The sequence below is a fragment of the Thermobia domestica genome, chromosome 10 (assembly GCF_964235325.1).
Source record: "Thermobia domestica chromosome 10, izTheDome1.hap1.1, whole genome shotgun sequence".
Lineage (NCBI taxonomy): Eukaryota > Metazoa > Arthropoda > Insecta > Zygentoma > Lepismatidae > Thermobia > Thermobia domestica.
In genome coordinates this window covers 118,642,888-118,665,295 of record NC_137463.1, presented here as the reverse complement: position 1 = coordinate 118,665,295, position 22,408 = coordinate 118,642,888, and the positions used below count along the sequence as shown (strand labels likewise).

The window sequence follows — 22,408 nt, the reverse complement described above, 5'->3', positions numbered from 1 at the left end:
GTTTGTAGTAATTATAATACCATAATGGAAAAAATAATATATATTAGTCAAGGCTTTACTTATCATTTGATGGCCAGCAAAGAAAGTAGACATGGTTACAACAATAGTAAAAAAAACATAAACGATGTCCGGAGTCACCTCACATTCTGGGGCTGCTTCGGACACTATTTATTTTTAATGTATTTCCGATTTATGTGCATCAACAGGAGTGTATTCGGACATAATTTGTTAAGTACATTATACGGGGTGATTAACCATGTCATAATTGACTTTTTAATAATTGTTTTTAGGTTTATTTTTATTTATTTTACATTTATTGTTTTCATTTCAGGATTATGCTTTATTTCAATTTCCAATGATGATGAAACCAATACGGGTAGTGTTAAAAAAAACAAGGAAATGAGACATAAGAAATTTGAGATTGACAAAAGAAGATACACATTTTTTACTTACATGTAACACACTTATATTGCTTTCTGGGAAACTCTGCACACTGTTCGTGTGCCCATCCTTTGCAAACTTGACACCTGACCCACTCTTCTCCAGGCTTACTTCGCGACTACAGCTCACTGCAAACAATGCATGGGGTATCTTCTGAGTCACTGGCTTTTGACGTGTCCCTTATGAGTTCTGGGTGTTTACATCCTCTCTTTACAATCACCTTGGATTCGCCAGGGTCATCTGTGAAATTTGTCTCATCGTAATTTATTATATTTAATGGTGGTATGCCATCCAGAACTTCTTCCAAATTGTCGAAATAGTTGTTTTAGCATCTCACAATTAACAGCAGCACGAAATCGTTTTACATTTTCTCCAAATCTGTGTGAAAGTTCAGGGTGGCGCTGAAGAAATAACTTGCACCATTCGGAACCTGGGCAATTATTCCTAAATCGCTTTTCTACTCTGCCTACTCTGTTCAAGTAGCCCTGAACTACGAGCTGAACGTCTGATACTCGACACGGGAAACCCCATTCAGCGCATTTTATGAGTCCCTGTACAAGCTGTTCTTCTTCTTTGAATGTCAAACACTTCTGACCTCCATGGTGACCTGGATGCTTGTTTCTTAGTTTGTCAGAAAGGGTACTTCTTGATACCTGATACTGTCTCGCAGCTTACCTTATTGATACTTTCCTCGAAAGGACCGCACTTACGGCCTTTTGTAAATTTTCACTGCTGTAATGTCGATAGGGCCGACCCCCTACAATTTTCTTATACACTCGTATCATGTCCGAAGTCACCTCACACTTGGCTTACAATTCAAATTAACGTTCTCAGCTGAACCTCTCTAATGATTACATTCGAACTGACTGGCTAAATTCAATACCGAACACCAGGTGCGTGCGAACGGATATTCGACTTAAATTGACATTCGGTGAAGGCTTCCCAACAAAGAGGTTTTTCAGCCATGCGGTAACAATAGAAAATATTATCGGCAAGAACAAAGACTATTTTTCAAGGGTTGTGCCAACAATAGAACTTATAATAACTGAAGTCGGTAAAACCAACAAAACAGACTTGATTGTAATGCATTGTGGTTTATTTGAAGCACGACAGCAATGAGAGAGAACATTAAAACTCATAGGCGTCGTAATGTCCGAAGTCGCCCCGACTGTCCGAAGTCGCCCCAGTTTACGGTATTTATTTTTTTTTTTCAAAATAGCGGGTATCCACACTACATGGCGCAATTTTGGGTCTTTTGAATAGAAATTTTCAGAGTAGAAACATGAGACACGCTAAATTAGCTATATGTATATTTTGGCGGCGATCCAACGTAAAATTTCAAAATGGCGGTCATATTTCAACTAGAGGGTATCCACGCTACAGGGTGCAATTTCCGGACTTTAAAGTTTAAATTTTGAGGATAGAAGTAAGACGTTCTAAATTTACCGTGTAGATGTTCTCGGCGATTCAATGTAAGATTTCAAAGTGGCGGCCATTTTTTCAAAACAGTAGTGAACAGAATATTGTTGCAAGTTGAGACAATGACAACCTTGAAACATAAATCAAATTTTAACACTTTTACCACAGACATTGAAATATTTCGAAAAAAAAAAAAACGAAAATACCCGAAAAACCCATATGGGCACAGGTGGGTTGGTTTTTTCAAAAATACCCGGGTTTTTTGAAATCCTGCCCCACGCACCAAAGGGGCAAGGTTCTAGATTACTGGTCCCCTTCCCATTGAGCAGTAATAAAGACAGAAAACGTGCCCTGCGGGGCTCTAACCCGCGTTCACTCGCTAACGCTCGCTCTAGCAAAGGTGAGCGCTCTACCACCAAGCCACCGCGGGCCTTACAACATTTTCTGCAATAATAGAAGTTGCACAGAAAGAGAGATTTATGAATAAAACGGGGAGCGGAAAAACATCAACTTGGTTTGGCATGGATTCAATTATTATCTGAATATAGCCAAGATCAATTACTCACTTGTTCGAACAGTCGCGGATAGTATTGCCATAAACCGTTAATCTACGATAAGGTTAAATTTGGGGTACCCTAAAAGAACCCAGAATTTTCATCACAGCACTTATTCATACACAGTATTGCTCGAGAATGGCGTATTTCTCCTGGGGACGACGCAGAAAATGGAGTCCCATTTAAGTTTCTAAGGTTAACTTTATGATATTCTAATGTTAAAATCTACTTTTCTCAGATGATTAATTGCTATCCTACATTTAAAACATTTTTCTTTCGACGCCCATGCAAAGTTATAAAAAGTGACTCGAACATCAATTGTTTGTGTTATTTTAAATGCCAAGGATTTTTAGTGCGAATTTTGAACATATTCCATTGCAATTTTGAAAATAATAAAACTTTATTTTATACTTTTTGCCCGTGACATCCGCAACTGATAGTAAAATTTTATGATCAGCAGTTCTAAGAGATCGGCAGTCCCACAATTACACAATAATGGAGAACATAAAATGAATACATATAACTTGAACTGGACTACAGTTAAACAACAGAGAGAACTTTGCCTATCTTAACAACATTATGAACAATAAAATAAACCACAACGAAACCTGAATTTATCACCACAGAACGGATATGTTGCGTAAACAATCCTCTTCTCTTCAGAGGGAACTTGGAATATTCAAGAAATTAGTGTCCATTTTAAAAGCATTACATATTTATCTTTGCATACACAAACCAAACACACATACCTATGATCAAAATCCAGGAGAATATTCCGTGTAAACTGATAGGTTTTAAAATTTGAAAACTCTCCGTTTCAGTGATGTATATAATTGTAGAAGAGTTAATAAGTCTCGGGATCGAGATCCTGATCTTGATTGTTACTGCCGTATACCAAACAAACAAATGAAAATTTTGATTTTACTGTTATATTAAAAAATATAGCTTCCTTAACTTTGTTCTAGCAAGTCTAAGATAAGAGTAATTCTTAATTAAATGATTAACTCCGAGCCACAAATGTTTGACTACGTGGTCCGAGCAACACCCAAGAACATTTTAGTGTCTTGGTTGAGGACAAAGAAAGAGAAAGGAGGAAATCAAATACAGTTATTACAGGACGATTTTTTTAAATAAAAGTTATTGTTGATGTCAGTATTACGATAATTCTGCTAACTGACCCGGAATTTTGACGGTATCAGAAGTCAAGAACGCCTTACGAACACCAACCCTCTCTGCCCACATGATTTTAGTTGGAAAATCCAACCTCTTATTTTTCTTACTTATTTTTTCTTTTATTACACCGTATTATTATTTGATTAAACACTACTGTCACACGGAAACAATTTTAACCTGCAAATTGATTTCTAGGTTGGCCACAATCCTTGGGTTCTATGTTACTACTTAAGTGGAAAAGAAATAAACTAGAAAAAAAAAAGTTAAAAAGGTTAGAGTTACGTTTTCTCTTCCTCGGCAGAGTTTAATTGAAATGAATGACTTGTGACCCTGGACACAACAGGATGACATTATATGGGCACAGGTTTCCTTCGGTCGTTTCGGCTTCCACTCAACTTTTGTCATTCCACCAATTACTAACTACATTACGTTTGTCAGCACTCACCTTGCTCACCTTTACATGAACAGGCATACTCTCGGTGAATGAAGCTTACGATCTAAAATGTATCTATTTCACTTCATGAAGGAATATTCAACTTACTATAAACATGGTTAAGTTATTGTTATTACTACTACTGCTACTTGTGCTACCACTACAAAAAGGCCATTTCGGAGAAAGGTTGTACTCACACAATTTCCGAAGAAAGTACAGCATAAAGATATTAGAATAATAAACACAATTAGACCAATTACAGCGGACTGAGAATAACTAAAATTAAATTTTATCCAGTGGAAATTTAAGAATTTCGTAGGAATAAGTCTGTTATTCTGATTATCTTCGTCAGTAAAACCTTCTTTGGAATAACTAATATGGAAATAAAAAATTGATTCCAAAATTCCTGCTACAATACAAACAACTTCACATCAATAGAAATACTGCTACTTACAGCACATGCTCACACATACGAGGTATGTTCAAAAAGTATCGAACTTTATCTTTTTCCGCGTAAACCAATAAAAGTGCGGGAGACTCTTCTATGTAGATGTACAGAGAACACTCATACGCAGTCGTGAATTTTTTTCCGCCCGCAGAAAGCGCTAACTGCTGGAAATGGCCAACGAATGAAGACGTGTAGTGAATGGTCGTCGGAGTTCTTTTTGTTAAATGACAGAAACTTGAGCAGCGATATTGCATTAAATTTTGCCAACACCTTGGCAATACCCAAGCGGAAAACATTCAATTGAAACGGTACATTCAATTATGAACAAGAAAAATGAAATGAACCTTTAGTTGTACGTCTCACGATTATGCCGGTTAGGCTAAAGGAGACGGTGATGATGAGAAATGAATGAAATGGTGGAATGAAGAAAGTGGGAGGAAACGGGAGAACCCCGAGAAAACCTACGAGCACGGTGTTTGTCCACCACAAAGTCCACACGGCGGGAGCTGGGATCGAACCTTGGACACCAAGCACCAGAGGCGAACGCTCTAACACTGAGCCATCGCGTCCCCAATTATGAACAAGAAATCTGGCATAAGGAGAATGTCCGCGAAATTTGATTCAGGCTTTGATCGTTCCCGTGTGTCATCAGGCTGCCTATTCACCAGACATGGCTTCGTGTAACTTTTGGTTATTTTCCAAGCTGAAAATGTCACTAAAAGGGACCCGATTTGAGTGAAGAGAAGACATTATGCGGAATGTGACGGCACGGTACTTACAATTCCAAAAACTGCGTCCCAGAAGTGTTTCCAACAATGGTGGAAGCGCTAGGGATGTGTGTGCATTACCAAACAGATTACTTTGAAGGGGTTTAGAGTTTCGGATTTCCAAATGAATACGTAGATGTAATTTTGCCAACCAAAAGTTCGATATTTTTTGAACACTCCTTGTTTATACCATAATTCTCCCGTCATAGTATATTAGGGTTACCAGGAGGTTTTTTTTTTTATCTTTTGTAACCTGGAGATGTTTTTCTCGGGCCCTAAAAATGGTCCGGCCGTTCTAATTTTTTTTCTTTTTTAATAGCACAAACAACTGATTCAATTTCACGATTCATAGGGGCCCATTGTAGTTAGGAGGTAAAGGGCGCCCTCCTTTTGGGACAGGCTTGAAGGCTCAAGGGTGTGGAAGCTTCATATATTCTTGAATGCAGCTCTCATCGAGGTGATGTAATCAGCACCACGTTCTGGCTCCTTGCTTCTCCAGGTACTCATTTTAAAGAGGTTGGGTGAACTGACGAGTGTTATAAGCATTTCTTTGTGAAATTGGATGAATTTCTGTCGTGCATTGCAAAAATTTCTTTTTGTGAAATTTAAAGATCCTCTTATCGCAACCCTATATTGTATGAACGTGAAAGTTGATCGCTTACTTCGCAGACAATAACAAAGAGATTGATGTCTTTCTAAAAGAAAGTTCTGAGAAAAATATCGGGCGCGAAAACAGACGCGAGGATAATACAAAGCAAGATCTTCGGGAAGCGCGTAAGTGGATTGACCGCTGGATTGACTCAATGCACAATGACCAGTGATGATTTACTTTCTACGGCGATGAACCTTCGGGTCCTTTAAGCCATATAGTTACGAATATGCTCACGAAGTTCCACAGTTAGCGAACAACTTATCAATAAAAGGGAGGGAAGAACTGATTTTCAAGTGAAACTAATGCAGTGCACCTCGTATTTGTTCGCTAAGTAATTTCAGGGTCAAACTAACGGACATAAAATCAAAGCGTTGTAAAAGAGCGGCATTTCTTCTTCCCCCCCCTTCCCCCCCGACACACCAACATCAAACAGGACTTTTCTTCACAGTACATTATATAACGTTCAAGGTCTTTTGCAAATGGTTTCAGCACACACGGCGCGACGTCATTCATTAGAATTACCTGGCACCAACCTGAGCCGGCGTATAAGCTTTACATACGCATTCTGTTTTCAAAAGACGCAGACGTGTGCAGAAAGGAAAAAAATCGACTACGATATCTTCCGCGCTTCACTGCCGGAAGTAGCTATCAGTAACAGCTCTTCTAGTCCTGATGTTGCGCAGTACCACGTGTTTACACCGCAATGTCTAGCATTACCAACGTGAATCAAACGGAAATGCGTATAGTCTCTTCTTTGTAAATAATGCCAAAAAATGTACAAAAATAACCTACCTGTGCTTGAAAAGCAAAGAAATCAGCCCGGGAAAACGCTCAAAAATTTCCTTAGCAATCCTTTCTTAATAAGACAATCGCACCGAGGAATAAATAATTGCTCCATTATAACCTGAACATTAGCTGAATTCTCATGTCCTGGTGAAACTTTCCTTCTCCATGTTCCAGAGAATTGAATTGCATTTGTTTCCTGATATGCAGTTCGTCGTTACTTTTGTAACTTGTTTATTCGGAGTTTGTTAATTTTCAGCATTGAGCTTACATAGCCTACGCATTAATAAGTGTACATATAGTCAGTGGCGGCGATTGGACGTCAAAAAAAAAGGGGGGGGGCAAACTATGATCTGAATATGTGTATATCAATGTTACTGTTCCTGGTTGTTTGTAACACTTCGTTTGACGAAAGGCTGTATAACTAATAGGATACTATCTTTTTCAGTTAAAATACCGTATATCGTGTTCCATATTTAATTAGGTAAATTGACAAGAGCAACGCACATAGGTACTAACCCTTGATTCCTTGCTCATGAACATCTTAAAATTCTGTCAGGAAAATGTGTGATCAAATTATTTAATAACACATTTGTAATACAATTAAATAGAAGGGAAATTATTAATCATACTAATGAATAATGAGGCTTGTTTTGTAGAAGTTATATTGAAGCTGGGGATTAATGAACAACTTACATTTTTAATTCCACACTTGTCATTAAAGGTATGTTATTACTCTTAGAAAATGAAAGACAGTAAATACTACAAGCATATGCTACGACGCAATTGTAATATTAATTCCTTTGAATTGCAATTAAAACGCAATTCCTGTAGCTGTCTTAACTCCACGGGAGGACGAATAACCAATACACACTTACGCAGCGACAAATATTATATGGTACCATTTTTTTTCTATGAACCAGTAATATATGCAAAAACTTTACATTTCCAAATGAAACTATATACATTAACCTTTTAAATTATGGCTTTTTAAAGGAAAATTATTGAATTTCAGTTAATCAGCTACAGCATCATCCCTATTTATCCTAGGATCATGGTTAGTACCTCGTTTTCTTCAGAATGGAACAACTTTCAAACGGTTCCATTTACGTTTTCCTATCGTGTCCCTGAGAAGGGGAAATTTGGATTTTTTTCAAACTTTGATCCCCTCTGGACCCCCTTTGTTAACGCACAGATCTCAAAATCAACTGAAAAATACGAATGGGTGTAGGCCTACCAAATGTGTATAAAAAAATTCAAGCTTCTATGTTGAAAACTAAGTGCGGGAAAATGTTTACCAATGAGCTAAGAACATTCCCATAATGCCCCAGATGACCCTGATGTAATATAAAATTTTCCTGAAACATCCCTATTTATCCTATGATCATTGTTCATACATCATTCCCTTTAGAATAGAAAATACTTTCAAACGGTACCACTCATGTCTCCATGTATCTGAGGAGGGAAAATCGCGTAAAAAGGGATCTTTGTTAAAAAGATATCTTTTTTTTTTATATTTTTTTTTACCTTTTGGCCCCTCTGGACACCCCTGTTTTATCGCGAAATCTGAAAAGAGTCTGGAAAATATTAAGGGATGCACTGAATGTGTGTGCAAAATTTCAATCTTCTAGGTACAAAAGTAAGACCTGCAAAAAGTAATAAAAAAAAGTCATAACAAAAATCACCAAGTTCTCTGGTGCGTGGAGTCCCTGCTTCGATTCCTGCCCAAATAAGTTTGTGGAGGAAGTCTAGGGATGCATTCGAGTCGAGTCGAGTCGAGATTTAAGCCTGTCTCGACTCGACTCGAGAAAATGTTGTCTCGACTCGTGTCTCGACTCGAAAATATGTTGCTGTCTCGACTCGTGTCTCGACTCGACAGTCTCTGTCTCGACTCGACTCGAATTCGAGTCGAGACTTCTCGAAATTCGAGTCGAGACAAAATATATGAGTTAAAATATACACACACATCAGCCAGACCATTATGACTACCAACCTAATTGTTAGTATGTCCACCTTTTGGCACGAATAACAACGGCAACGCGTCTTGGCGTGGTCGCAATGTTCCTCGGTGGGTCGCTGGAGAGAGTTGGCACCACATATGCACACACAGGTCATCTAATTCCCGTAAACTCCGGGGAGGGGGTGATGCGCCCTCAGGTCACGTTCAATCACATCCCAGATGTGATCGATTGGGTTCAGATCCGGAGAGTTTGCACTTGGAACTCGCTCCTGTGTTCCTCGAACCACTCCATCACACTCCTGGCCTTGTGACATGGTGCATTATCTTGTCGAAAAATGCCACTACCGATGAGAAACATGGCCGTCATGAAGGAATGTACGTAGTCTGCAAGCAGCGTGTGACGCCTCGGTCGTCATGGTGCCTTCCTCGAGCTTCAATAGACACATGGATGCTCACCTGAATGTTCCCCAGATAATAATTAAGCCGCAGCCAGTTTGTCTCCGCCCCCCAGTACAGATGTCAAGGAGCTGTTCCCTTGGAACACGACGGATTCGCACCCTCACATCGTCATGATGAAGATGATATCGGGATTCGTCAGATAATGCAACGCTCTGCCATTGTGCCAAGCTCTAGTGGCGATGGTAACGTATTCATTTCAGTTGTAGTTGCCGATGTCGTGGTGTTAACATTCGCCATCGGTAGGAGTGTTCGGTGCACCGTGTGTTCAGACTAGTGTTGTAAAGGTATGTGAAAAAAACAGAAATTTTGGGTAAAAAAACAGTTTTTTACGGTTTTCCCGAGCTGGGGAAAAAACGGAAAATTTGGGTATTATCAGAATCATCATTTTTGCTAATCACAGAATCATTTTAGTTAATATGTTAAATCAAACATATTTCATAGAGATATCTTCATTGTTGTATGTAAAATTCCGGAAATTTTGAAACCATTAGAAAAAAATCATTTGTTCGGAAATATTGGCAAAAACAGGAAAATATAGTTTAAAAACTATTTGTTGGCCTGATGCTAGTAATCTTACTTGCTGTAACATGTCTGCAACATATACAGTGGGAAGTCGAAAATTCGAACTAATTGGGACCACAGGTAGTTCGGATTTTCAAATTGTTCGGATTTTCGAAAATGACCAAGAAAATGCCATTTAGGCTTACATATACTGTACGGTATGTTCTTCTATCGATACAGTGGTTATTCAGTACATACAGTAATTACAATACCGTACGTAAGGCTACTTACATTTAATGTTTCTGAAGAACCTGCTTGTACTCTAAATAACACTGTTCTTGTAAGTCACACTTAAAATTTATAGGCCTAATAAAAAAAATAAAAATACATGACGAACAATTACATATAAATGAACTTTTGTAAAAACACTGACTTCACATAACGTCGATGGACACGCTATTGTTTGTTTCTCGCGTTAAGACAAAATGTAAAAAGCTTCTAGGGACCGCGTTCGGATTTTTGACGTTAGGATTATCGACGTCCTACTATATATGCAATGTATTTCGCTAACGGAAAAATACTAAAAGCAACAGGTTTTAGTTCTACTTTACACACATATACCGCACAAGTGAGTAAATTTGAGCAGCGAGAAATATATTAAGTGAAACTTCCGTTAGTTATTATTACAGACTAGCAGAATATCCGTTCTTCGCACGGGGAGAATACGTTTCATTTTGGACGCAAAGGGCACCAAAACTGTCCCCAATGAAGTTGTGAAGCCCCAAAACTATGAATTTGACATTAATACCGATAATTTTCAATTATCTTTACATGTCACCATCCCCCTTAGAGTACTAATGGGGCTGAATTTGTGGATTTAAACGGCATCTTCTGTTCATCTCAGCGAGTATGGATTCGAGGCCATTTTCGATCATGTATGTATATATAGGAAGATATATATACATATATACACACAGAGGCGGATCCAAGGGGGCTATCGCCCCCCTCTCTTCACACTCAAGTATACACTGCATAAAATGGGCTTCAATCCTGCTTTACATTGGATAAAACTGCAAACTATGGTTTAGCCCCTCCCTTGATCATATCCTGGATCCGCCACTATACTGTATATAATTCTCAAAAAAATTAGGGGTTCAGCTGAAATATCACACAAGACCTTAAGATAGTGTATGAATAAGCTTGTGTTTGACTCATATATATCTTACAAAAAGGAATGCTTTAAGATACACTAGAAAAATGGGGCACATACTGGTGTTGGGGCACGGAAAACCTTGTTCACATGGCTCATGACACAAGACGGTTATGTGTGTACCTCTCGAACTGCTCACAAACAGGCAAGGCAACAACACTGATTGTTCCTTAATATGTCATATGATCACTTCGAATAGCCAACAGAGCCTCGCACCTGCGTGGCATGGATTCAATCAGATTATCGATGAGTTCTTGGGGAATGTTGTGCCACTCATCCAGAAGAGCGACTTCCAGCTCTGGAATGGTTAATGGATTTACTGGCCTAGCGGCAATTCGTTGCCATGCATATTCCAGACATGCTCAATTGGAATGAGATCCGGAGAGCATGCTAGCCACTTCATCCGAGCGATACCCTCAGCATCCAGCATCTCATCCACTAACCGAGCTCTGTGAGGACGAGTATTGTCATCCATGAAAAGGAACGAATCACCAATGGCACCAGCATAGGGAAGAGCAAGAGTTTTCATAATCTCATCCCTATATCTGAGAGCCGTCAAAGAGCCATTTCGGATGATGTGGAGCTCAGTACGCTCACCAATGCTGATTCCTGCCCACACCATCAGTCCACCACCATGATACTGGGATCTTTCTCGCACAAACATGGGATTCTATCGTGTTCCACAATCTCTCCAGATGAAAACACGTCGATTATCAGGCTCCACACTGAATCGAGATTCGTCAGAGAACAAAACATTGCCCCATTCATTGCGTCCCAACCCACGATGTTCCTCTACCTTCGCTCTTCGATCAACACGGTGTCGTGCAGTTAATGGGACACACACCATAGGCCTACGTGCGTAGAGACCACCTTCTCGAAGGCGATTGCGGACCATTTGAGTGGATATTGTGCGTCCTGTTGTTGTTCGGAAGGCTTGCGGGAGCAGAGTTGTATTCTGACGCCGGTTTTGACGGGCTGTTAACAAGAGATAACGATCGTCTCTGGCTTTGGTTGCTAGTGGACGGCTCTGTCTTTGTCTTCTTCGAACACTTCAAGTTGTTTGTAATCGATTCCACAATCGGGAAATCACACTTTGTGCCACTCCTATGGCATGTGACACCTCCCGCTGTAACTGACTAGCTTCCAACCTGCCGACAGCTCGCCATGCCAACGATTCTGGCAAATCACGTTGTTGCGCAATTTCACTACGTAGATTTGTGACGCACTAAACACAATGAAAACAAAGGTATCCTGGAGCTGGAATGTATTGGCAGCGCCACACTACAAAATGATATCTGTTAGCGCCACGTCACTGATCACGTGCACAGATGTTTCAAACGGTTCGTTTGCACGTTGGGCCTTCAGGATTTTAATCTGAACTGGACAAGATACAGTGTTCTCACATTATTCGTAAGAAGTTTTACATGTGTTTTCATCTGATTCCCTAATTTTTTTGATCAATATATATATATATACAGTGAAACCTCTACTAACGGACACCTCTGTAGAGCGGACACCTCCCATAACGGACATATTTTGTAATCCCCAAACACTGTAATAGGAAAAAAACATATTGGCAAACCTCTCTAAAGCGGACACTCTCTAGTACGGACACGGACAGTCTTTTTTGTCTTTTATAGGTATTATTTACCTCCGTATTACGGACACTTTCTCTGGAAACAAGTTGGAAAGTGCAGTAAAAATACATTTTTCATACGCAGTAAAAATACATTTTTCATACGTATGTCACCAAGGAAGAACATGTGGGTGTGACAACATTTTGCCTCCTCAACTGTCTGTTCAGCAACCCAGAGGAAGGGTCTCTGTTTCACAACACCCTTATATCCTTTGCTTGCATTCCACTCCCACCCAACCTGCTTCAGAAAAAAAAAGTGATTGACAGTTGCCCACTGTTTGGAATGACACATCATTCTACTGTCCCGCTGGATCTCTAACCAAACAGGAAGACAAGTTTGGTATTTTTGTCCACGGGTACGCATATTGTCTTTTAAAAAAAGTCATTGCTGGACTGCAATTAACTCACAAATTAAAGCAACACAAAGCTAGTAAGTAGAGATAAGTATAAAGTGCAGAGAACTATAACATCTTATTCCCATGTTGTGCCTCGAATTGGATGGCGCAAGATAATGCAGGTACAGTAACATTTTGGTAATATTCATAAATATGTGATTCATGCAAAAAAAAAATCTAATTGCATATTACCTTGTTTATTAATTTACGTAAGAAAATATTGAAACCTCTCTAAGGCGGACACCTCTCTATAGCGGACAATTTTTGATTCCCCACGGCTGTCCGCTTTAGAGTGGTTTCACTGTATATATATATATATATATATATATATATATATATATATATATATATATATATATATATATATATATATATATATATATATATATATATATATATATATAGATGTAGATATATATTAGATAAATATACCCATTCTTCGCATGGAAGTCAAGGCCTGTGGAAGTATTACCCTCATTTCCGCGACCGCGAAAACTATGGATCTGAGACTAAATCGATCATTTTGGATTACTTTTACATGTCTCGGTATATCCTCCCCTCCCCGCTGATTCTCGGTCCGCATACAATGGTAGCTGAATTTGCAAGTGATCACTAATGAAAGTGTCACCATTCATCTCAGCGAACGCGAAAACTATGGATTTGACACTAATATCGGTCATTTTGTATTACTTTTACACGTTACGGTATCCCCACTCCCCGCTGACTCCCGGCCCACATACAATGGTAGCTGAATTAGCAAGTGATCACTAATGAAAGTGTCACCATTCATCTCAGCGACTGCGAAAACTATGGATTTGACACTAATATCGGTCATTGTAGATTACTTTTACATGTTTCGGTATCCCCACCCCCCGCTGACTCCCGGCCCACATACAATGGTAGCTGAATTAGCAAGTGATCACTAATGAAAGTGTCACCATTCATCTCAGCGACCGCGAAAACTATGGATTTGACACTAATATCGGTCATTGTGAATTACTTTTACATGTTTCGGTATCCCCACCCCCCGCTGACTCCCGGCCCACATACAATGGTAGCTGAATTTGCAAGTGATTACTAATGAAAGTGTCACCATTCATCTCAGCAACCGCGAAAACTATGGATTTGACACTAATATCGGTCATTTTGTATTACTTTTACATGTTTCGGTATCCCCACCCCCCGCTGACTCCCGGCCCACATACAATGGTATCTGAATTTGCAAATATCGCTAATGGAAGTGTCACCATTGTTCTCAGCGATCACGAAAACTATGGATTTGACACTAATATTGGTCATTTTGTATTACTTTTACATGTTTCGGTATCCCCGCCCCCGCTTACTCCCGGCCCGCATACAATGGTAGCTGAATTTGCAAGTGATCACTAATGAAAGTGTCACCATTCATCTCAGCAACCGCGAAAGTATGGATTTGACACTAATATCGGTCATTTTGGATTACTTTTACTTGTCTCGGTTTTCTCCCCCTCCCCGCTGACTCCCGGCCCACATGCGATTGTAGCTGAATTTGCAAATCATCGCTAATGGAAGTGTCACTATTGATCTCAGAGACCGCGAAAACTATGGATTTGACACTAATATCGGTCATTGTGGATTACTTTTATATGTCTCGATATCTCAACTCCCCCTTCCCGTTGACCCCCGACCCGGTGCCGCATAGCATGAATTTGGAAGTTAATGCGATCGGAGTTTCACCATTGATTTCAGCGACCGCGAAAACTATGAATTCAACACTCATATCTGTTATTTTCTACTACTTTTACATGTCCCGGTAAACAACCCCTGAGACCCCCCTGGTTCGAATTTTGACAAAATCGTTTAACTCTGGTCTGGAGCCTGGACCAAGGTATTCGTGACTAAAATTTGGTAACTCTCGGTCAATTTGTCTGGTTCCCAAGCCGGTTCCGGTAAACGCCTCCCCATGAGACTCCCCTGGTTCGAAATTTGAAAACAACTTTTCGTCTTGATCTCGGGCCTAGGCCAAGGTACCCCTGACCAAAATTTGGTAACTCTCGGTCCACTCGTCTGGTCCCCAGGCCGCATACAGACAGACAAACTCACAAACAAACTGTTTATTTTATTTATATTAGACTAGATAGATTCTTGGAAATTATACCAGATTTTCATATTATCTTTCCGAACTAATTTTAAAGACCCGCTCCTACTTATCTTTATATGTATACAGTATATCTATATTTATATCTATATATGTATATAACAAACGCAGGAATTACCCCATAAATAACACTCCTGGAGGACCCCTTTCTCAAACACTTGTACAAACTTCAGTTTTCGTACCGGATGATTACCGAGACCTGGTGGAAAAAAAAAACTGCTTTTGCGTTTGAATTAAAAAAAAAAAATAGTTCTCCTCAGATTAGTATTCACTGATAATATTTTTATAAAATTTAAATTTGATGGGTAAGTCAGTGGACTTTGAATACATCCACATCGTATCCACTGAGTTACAAAATTGTGTACCTCCAGACATGGGGGGCCGAAGAAAATTTTCTAGGGGAACATCTTCAATGTTTGCTATATTAGTCTGGCATTTAATGTTCATGGTTTGTTATATTACGTATACATTTTCGTGAGCCAGGGAGGTTCATTCTTATCAAACACGGAGATTATGAAGGAGCAGATCTACTGTACAAAATATAATAAAAACATCTCTTTCGGATTTCTATTATCCCGCAGTCCAACCCCGAGACGGAAACATAAGAGATAGGCTTTTTGTTTTTAAACAAGATAACGTGTCTAGCGAATGCTTTACATTGTGAAGATTATATTAGTGAAAATTAAACGAATATAATTTTACAACTTAATATACATATTACTAAATGTTTAGCTCCCCGTTGCTATGTTGTTAGCGATGCGCCTTTCTCGAACGAGGTTTGATTCATGGTAGGAGCTCATGTGTTTCAAATCCGACATTAAACTGTACGTTCACGTCTTGTAGAGCTTTGCTCCTAAAAACGACGCTAAACTATAATCTAATTTAATATTATTAATATTAAAAAATAATGACTTATCAATGTGACGTCAATTTGGCAGTCATCAAATCCATTTTATACTTTCACTTAATCCAGTGGATATTAATATAACAATTACGAGACACACGCGCATATAAATACTCAGAAACAAGCACATACGCACGTATACATACACAAATATGAACACTTCAAATCTATTTACATGTGTTGAACTGCACTGCATCAAGCATCTTCTCATGTATCTGCATTTTCTGATTCATCCACAGATTTCTTATTTGTACGCATCAATCATTTTAGCATTTTCGGGAAGGTTCAGGGTTCGTTCTTCATTTAAAGAGTTGGTTCTCTGTATTGGAAACAGAATGAGGGGAGGGTGGGGGAATTTATACTTTATGAATGGATAACATTTTAAGAAATATATACAAAACATGCCGCTTCCGATGCAGCACTAAAGCATTTCTTTTAGCGGTGAACTACTAGTGGTACCCTGGTGATAATACCCCCTCCCCTCTCAAGTTGTAAAGTGAGAAGGGACAGAAACATCCCAGACACTCAGGGTTCAGTTGACAATAATAAAACTATGGGTAAGTAAACATCTTGTGCAGAGTCACGTTTTGCTTATTTTTGAACATTTCTGTGAAATCAACAATACAACAGCGGAAATACTAACTGGTTTTATTACTCCAACCATCGCTTCAACAAGGGATAATTCCCAACGGTCAGTGTTCTCTTTCTCTTTTTCTGTCCTCGTTCTTATTCTCCACATCTTTAATGAAGTAGGGGGCGCCCAACCCCTCGACATTTGGACGTCTTTTCCTCTTGGTTTCGCCACTTGTTGAAGACAATCACCACAGCACTCTTCGAACACCTGACAAGTCCTGCAGTTTCCGAAATTCTCGTGCCGAGTGTTTCTGAGCGAGTACTTTCTTCAAAATATTATTAAAAATTATAGAAAGATTTTCGAGACATTCGAGTCGAGTCGAGATTTTTACCAGCTGTCTCGACTCGACTCGAGTCTCGACTCGAAAATTCGAGTCGAGAAATACGTTTGTCTCGACTCGTCTCGAATTTTACAAAGAGTGTCTCGACTCGAATCTCGACTCGAATTCGAGTCGAGTCGAGTCGAGATTCGAGACATGTCTCGACTCGAGCGCATCCCTAGGAGGAACATCGTGTCCGTGGGTATTCCCGTTCCCTCCTACATTCTCATTCCACCAATTCTTCCAACATCATTAACTTGCCTTAATCATCAGTCTTTCTCAGCCTAAAGGGCATAACGTGGGACGTTAAGCTGAAAGGTTTAATTTTTTCAAGGATGAAGGTATTTTTTAATTTCTTTTCGGAAGTATATTTATATGTAATCTTAGCTGTTACTTTCCATTTTAATATTGCACTAATATTCCAGAAAGAGTTGTTTTCTCTTCCTCCTTCATTTCTTTCTTTCTCATTTATTTTAAAACCTAACCATGCTAATTTTTGTCGTCTATTCTCTTTCCCTTCCGTATTTTCCTGCCAGATCTATGCTTTTCATAGTTTAAACATCTCTTCATGTTCTAAGATCAAGTATTCTGTTATTTAATTTTCTTAATCTGTTTCAAGGCTTCCTGACCTAACTTTAAATAGCAAACTACTATGAATGCTGTTGTTCCAATGTCCTACTTTTTCGTAATACTTTTTATTTGAGAAGTGCATTACAGGCGTAAGACTAATTTAAAACTACTCTCGCCAGTAAAAAATAAATAAAAAAAATCTTTAGTCGGAGAACATACACGCCACCTTCCTTCGATTACAAAATTTCATATTAATTTTGACCAAGTTGCCTATGAAGGGTAAGAAAACTGGAAAGGAACTAGCACAAGGGCGTCATACAAAATAGGAACAGTCAGGAGCGCATTAAGGCTTTTGGGGTCCAGAAGCCGACTATTTCAAGAGGGGCCCCTATGTTACGAACAATTCAAGCGCATAAATTTTCTTTGCTGCCTTCCACAGCCTCATAGGCTTATGAAAACACCGAGAACTATGCTGTAATATTTTAATGTGCTCCAAATTTACAATAATTAGTTTAATTACATTCATTATTAACAGTTAAATGCTCATATACTACAGTATAATACACAAATGCCAAATACAAGCCAAATGGTCAACAGTCTCTGTAAAACATTAATAGAGTAAAGGAGATTTGGAAACCCTCCTAGATTTGCTCCAAGTAATGACCGAGCTATTTCAAAGGAATTGTCACCACAAGCTAATAATTTGGTTTGTAATAAGAGGCCCAAAAGCTTACTCCCTCACAAAATAAATATCGTGAAGACACTGATGGGAAAAGACCTAACTTTAGGAATACCGCGAGCGAAAAAAAAAAAAAAAAAAAGCATGGATCTGAAGCCTATAATATAGTAGATTTTTGGGGCTCCCTGAGCCTGGGCTCCATTGGCTCCGCCCTTAACCCGCTCCTGGGAACAATCTTTCGCAATAAAACGGCTGTACGTGTTGTGGCCATAGAATGCTAGCCTAAATAGGCATACAGTATATCACAATAAAAAAATCTCTCTATATGAGATGATAAGCACAGATTGAAAAGCTGTTGGCACAAAACTTGATGGGAACATTATACAAGGTGGCCCAAAAGTAGGTATACAGACCAGCATCGATCAAGTATGACATTTTAATTGATTAAGATAGGCCTAATGAATTTATTTGCATTCGTTTGTTCGGAGCTTAAGGTATACGTGAAAATAAATCAAGAATAGACAAGGAAGAAACTAAGTCAATGCCTGTATGGATAACAATACGTAAATGACCGATCAAAATGTAATGACCGATCAGTACGGGACCGTATACCTACTTTTGGGCCACTCTGTACATATTTACTTTACAGCATTGTAATGCAATGCTGTAATTAACCATAGTGATCAAATCAGGGACGTTTTAAAGTAATTTACGCCCATAGGCAAAGCACAAATCTAACGCCCCTGTAAAAAAAAGAAAAAAGAAACAAGTAGTATTGGTTTTGTCCTTAGTCGTTTTTTTTTTCTTTTTCTTTTTTTTTTTTTTTTTCTAGAGGGGAAAGTAACGAAACTCTTACAACTATCATGTTTAAGTTGTTTTACCAAGACCCAGTGTTAGTAGTGTATAGTTTACCTGACATTCCCTCATATTGTTAACGGTAAACAAAAATAAAACTTAAGATGAATTGAAATAATAACTATTTTCCAATTACAATTTGAGTTGCTCGGCGCCTCTAGGCGGGTAACCATGGTTGCCTAGTGATAAAAATACCACTGATGGTAATATATTGTATCGTGGCACAGTGGATCTTCCAGGCATTCACTACAAAAACAAGTTCTCTTATTAGGTATGAAACGTCTAAATGAATTAGTTGTAAAATGTGGCCGGACAATACATGAGAATTCTTAACATTGGCCTAACCTACGAAAAGAGGGTGGATCATGGGCACACCTACCGCGACGGGCAAAACAGTCAAAATAATCTCCTTCGCTGCAAGATCTACACTAGACGCGTAAACAAACACGTGGCAACGATCAGAGTTGTACAAATAGCTTAGCTAAAGGAACACTACTGATGAAAAGATGGGCCTTCGCTAGAAGAGCAATGACAGTAATGATTTGAGTTTAAACAGCTAACCTTTCTTTCCAGTACCGAGACTATACGAGAGGAAAATCCGAACCACTACTTGAGTTTTATCCGAATCAACTCCCTGTCCTGGAATCGAGCCCGGCGCTACCCGCAGAGAACGGACACGAGAAGGAACATCATGCATTTTGGTCAATTAATTCACTCTTAATACAAGTCAATAATCGAAAGCTGAACCACAACAATGAGTCTGTTAAACTTTCCTCATTGTGGAGATGTAAGAATGAAATAAACATGTTCCACTCCACTTGAAGGCATGCACTTAGTTTCTATAATGCCACACAAAACGTTTAAATGCATTAAATAGTCGATTTTTTGAGGATGTGCTATGAAGGTTAAAGAGTAATGTACTAAATAATAATAATAATAATATAATTATTATTATTATTAACAATAATACAAGTTCCGTATTCGAAACTCTCAATGAAATCAAAGACGCGTTTCCCTGTTATTTTCAATAAACTTAAATACATATAATTACTGTATAATTATGCTAGCAACTTTACATTGTAGGTAGTGCTACAGTAAACAATATTCCAAAATTAGAAAGAAAAAAAATCGCTCGGTTGCTGTAATATAGTAGTGTCATTTCAGGTTTTATTTGGGGAAGATTCTCCACCGATATAATTAGTTTTACATTTTTCATCAATGTCATATTACCATACTATTGATTCATACAGTATAGGCTCAGGACCCTATTAACCTATCTGGAGGCGCGGGACTAGAAAAAAACATGTAGCCCTTGCTGACTTCACCGAATACATTTCTGTGAAAGTACAGTTGGAAACTTAAGGGGATGTTCTATATTTTTCGGCTAGATTTTCTTATGATGATGATGATCATGATTATTGTATCTTGTATGATTCTTTCTAGACAATCAGTTGACATTTTGATAAGAGTGGAGGCCCCTATCCACCTGGAGGCTCGGAGCTGCAGCCCCCCTCCCCTTAATCCGGCCCTGTATAGGCTATATCAAACTCACGGGAATCAATTGTCTCCCGTTGTCTCTCTTAAATGACGTGGCTATTGTATTACTGGCGAATCTTGTGCCCATTGTAAAGCTTATAATTTCATATGTAAATATACTTAAAACAGTTGCTTAGCAAACTCTGATTTAATGTATACTTACCTTGTTGTTGATACCCATGTTGCTGCTCTCGTTTGTAATTTTGTTTGCTTTACTGTAAATATAAAACAGCTACAAATAGCAGGTTTCGCCGCACTAAGTGTACTTTGCAAACCCGTTTAAGTAATACTGAAAATATATAGTTCCTTTAAGCTTTTGGTCTCTTGAAATAAAATAAATCGTTCAATACACGAAAATAACGCACACCTTCCCTTGCTCGCTTCCTATCACCTTCTGTTCTGTCTGTTTAGTTCTTTCTTGACACGATACGATATCACAGCCAGAGCCAGTGGTGCTGCACTCTGACAAGTTTTTTCCTCCCTTCTTTCGTCATAGTTACCGCCCCCAGCTATTTTTACATTCCACGTTCCCGCCGGGGTGTGTTGATATCAGTGTTGCCAAGAACTACTATATAAATAATCATGCTTCAAATTCAATATGTACAGTTAAGTATGGAATTCTTTTCAGAGGAAAACTTGTAAAAATAATCTATTTAAACAATGTAGATTATATTGTTTATTTCTTAAGGGGAGCAAGTCCAAGTGAAGTGGAAGAGAGATTTTTTTTTTTTTTTTAAATAATGAAAATAGTACTTCTATATTATTTAACTCATTACAATACTACATATCTGGCGCAGAATCTGTAGCTATGGAGTGGCACATTGGGGCTGGTCCCCCAAAATTTAGTCATGCTCCTTAAATGAAAGATCAACACAAATTTCTTGATATATTTTATATCACGTTTATTAGTTTGGAAATTTCGATAAATTGAATACTTTCAAATACTTAAGAGTAATATTAACAGACCAAAACCATATCAACGAACAAATTAAATGTTGACTGAAAGCAACAAATTCGTGAATGTATACACTGACAATATGCATGCTTCTTATATACAAAACCTGTTTATATTTGTGATTTTGAGGCCACGTAAAACAGTAAAATTAGCAGATATTTTTTTCTTCGTTTCCAAAAATGCAATACAAAAAATATAAATTGCGATGTAAATTTAAATTGGAGTCTCCATTTGCTAATCCCCAGGGAGCAAAATTTAAAAGGAACTCATATATATATATATATATATATATATATATATATATATATATATATATATATATATATATATATATATATATATATATATCAGTGGCGTAACTACAATGGAGCACACACAGTAAAAGGGCGCAAGGACGAAAAAATACGGAAAACTGTTCCTTATGCATAGAACGTTTGAAAACATTTCAAAAGATACATACACTATGGTAACAGCTGATACCGGGGGCGGATCCAGAAATTTTTTAGGGGGGCGGAGGTCTGAAAAATAAACTTGAGACATTTTTCGATACTTTGTTTACTAACTAAAATAGTGGACTGCAGTGCTTCATAATATGTATTTATCTCCTCCCTTCTGGAGGAGGCATTGAGGAAAGCCATGTTATCCAACACGAGAGAATCCAGGATTACTATGAACTGGAAATGCATACTTTATCAAAATAGTGGAGAACCTCGCGCTGTTAAATGAGATAATGTCAAAATCATACACACACAAAGGAATCAGTTTTTTGAGATAGGTTCCCTTAATAATAAAGAGAACTTTAAAAGCGATGGTATCTTACACTCACAAGCATAACCGGGAGAAATAATATTACATTGTGTCGGGCTGTCTCCCTATTGTGGACCAAGAATCGCACTGGCGATGTAAAATTTACAGGTTTTGTCGATAGTCAACTGACGTGGGTGCAATACATTTCTCTTGTAGTGATGTAGAGGCAAACATATAGAAA

The 22,408-nt window shown here is 38.4% G+C and overlaps 1 protein-coding gene across 1 annotated transcript in view; it reads right to left on the bottom strand.

Annotated features, from left to right (window-relative positions):
- The window catches only part of LOC145662680 (choline/ethanolamine kinase-like), a 139,123-nt gene extending 118,207 nt beyond the window's left edge, over positions 1-20,916 (bottom strand). Inside the window, exon 1 of the mRNA XM_081728503.1 lies at positions 20,629-20,916. Within this exon, the coding sequence (XP_081584629.1) occupies positions 20,629-20,646 (18 nt within the window). The 5' untranslated portion in view covers positions 20,647-20,916. The remainder of the gene's footprint in view (positions 1-20,628) is intronic.
- Positions 20,917-22,408: the final 1,492 nt, after the last annotated feature.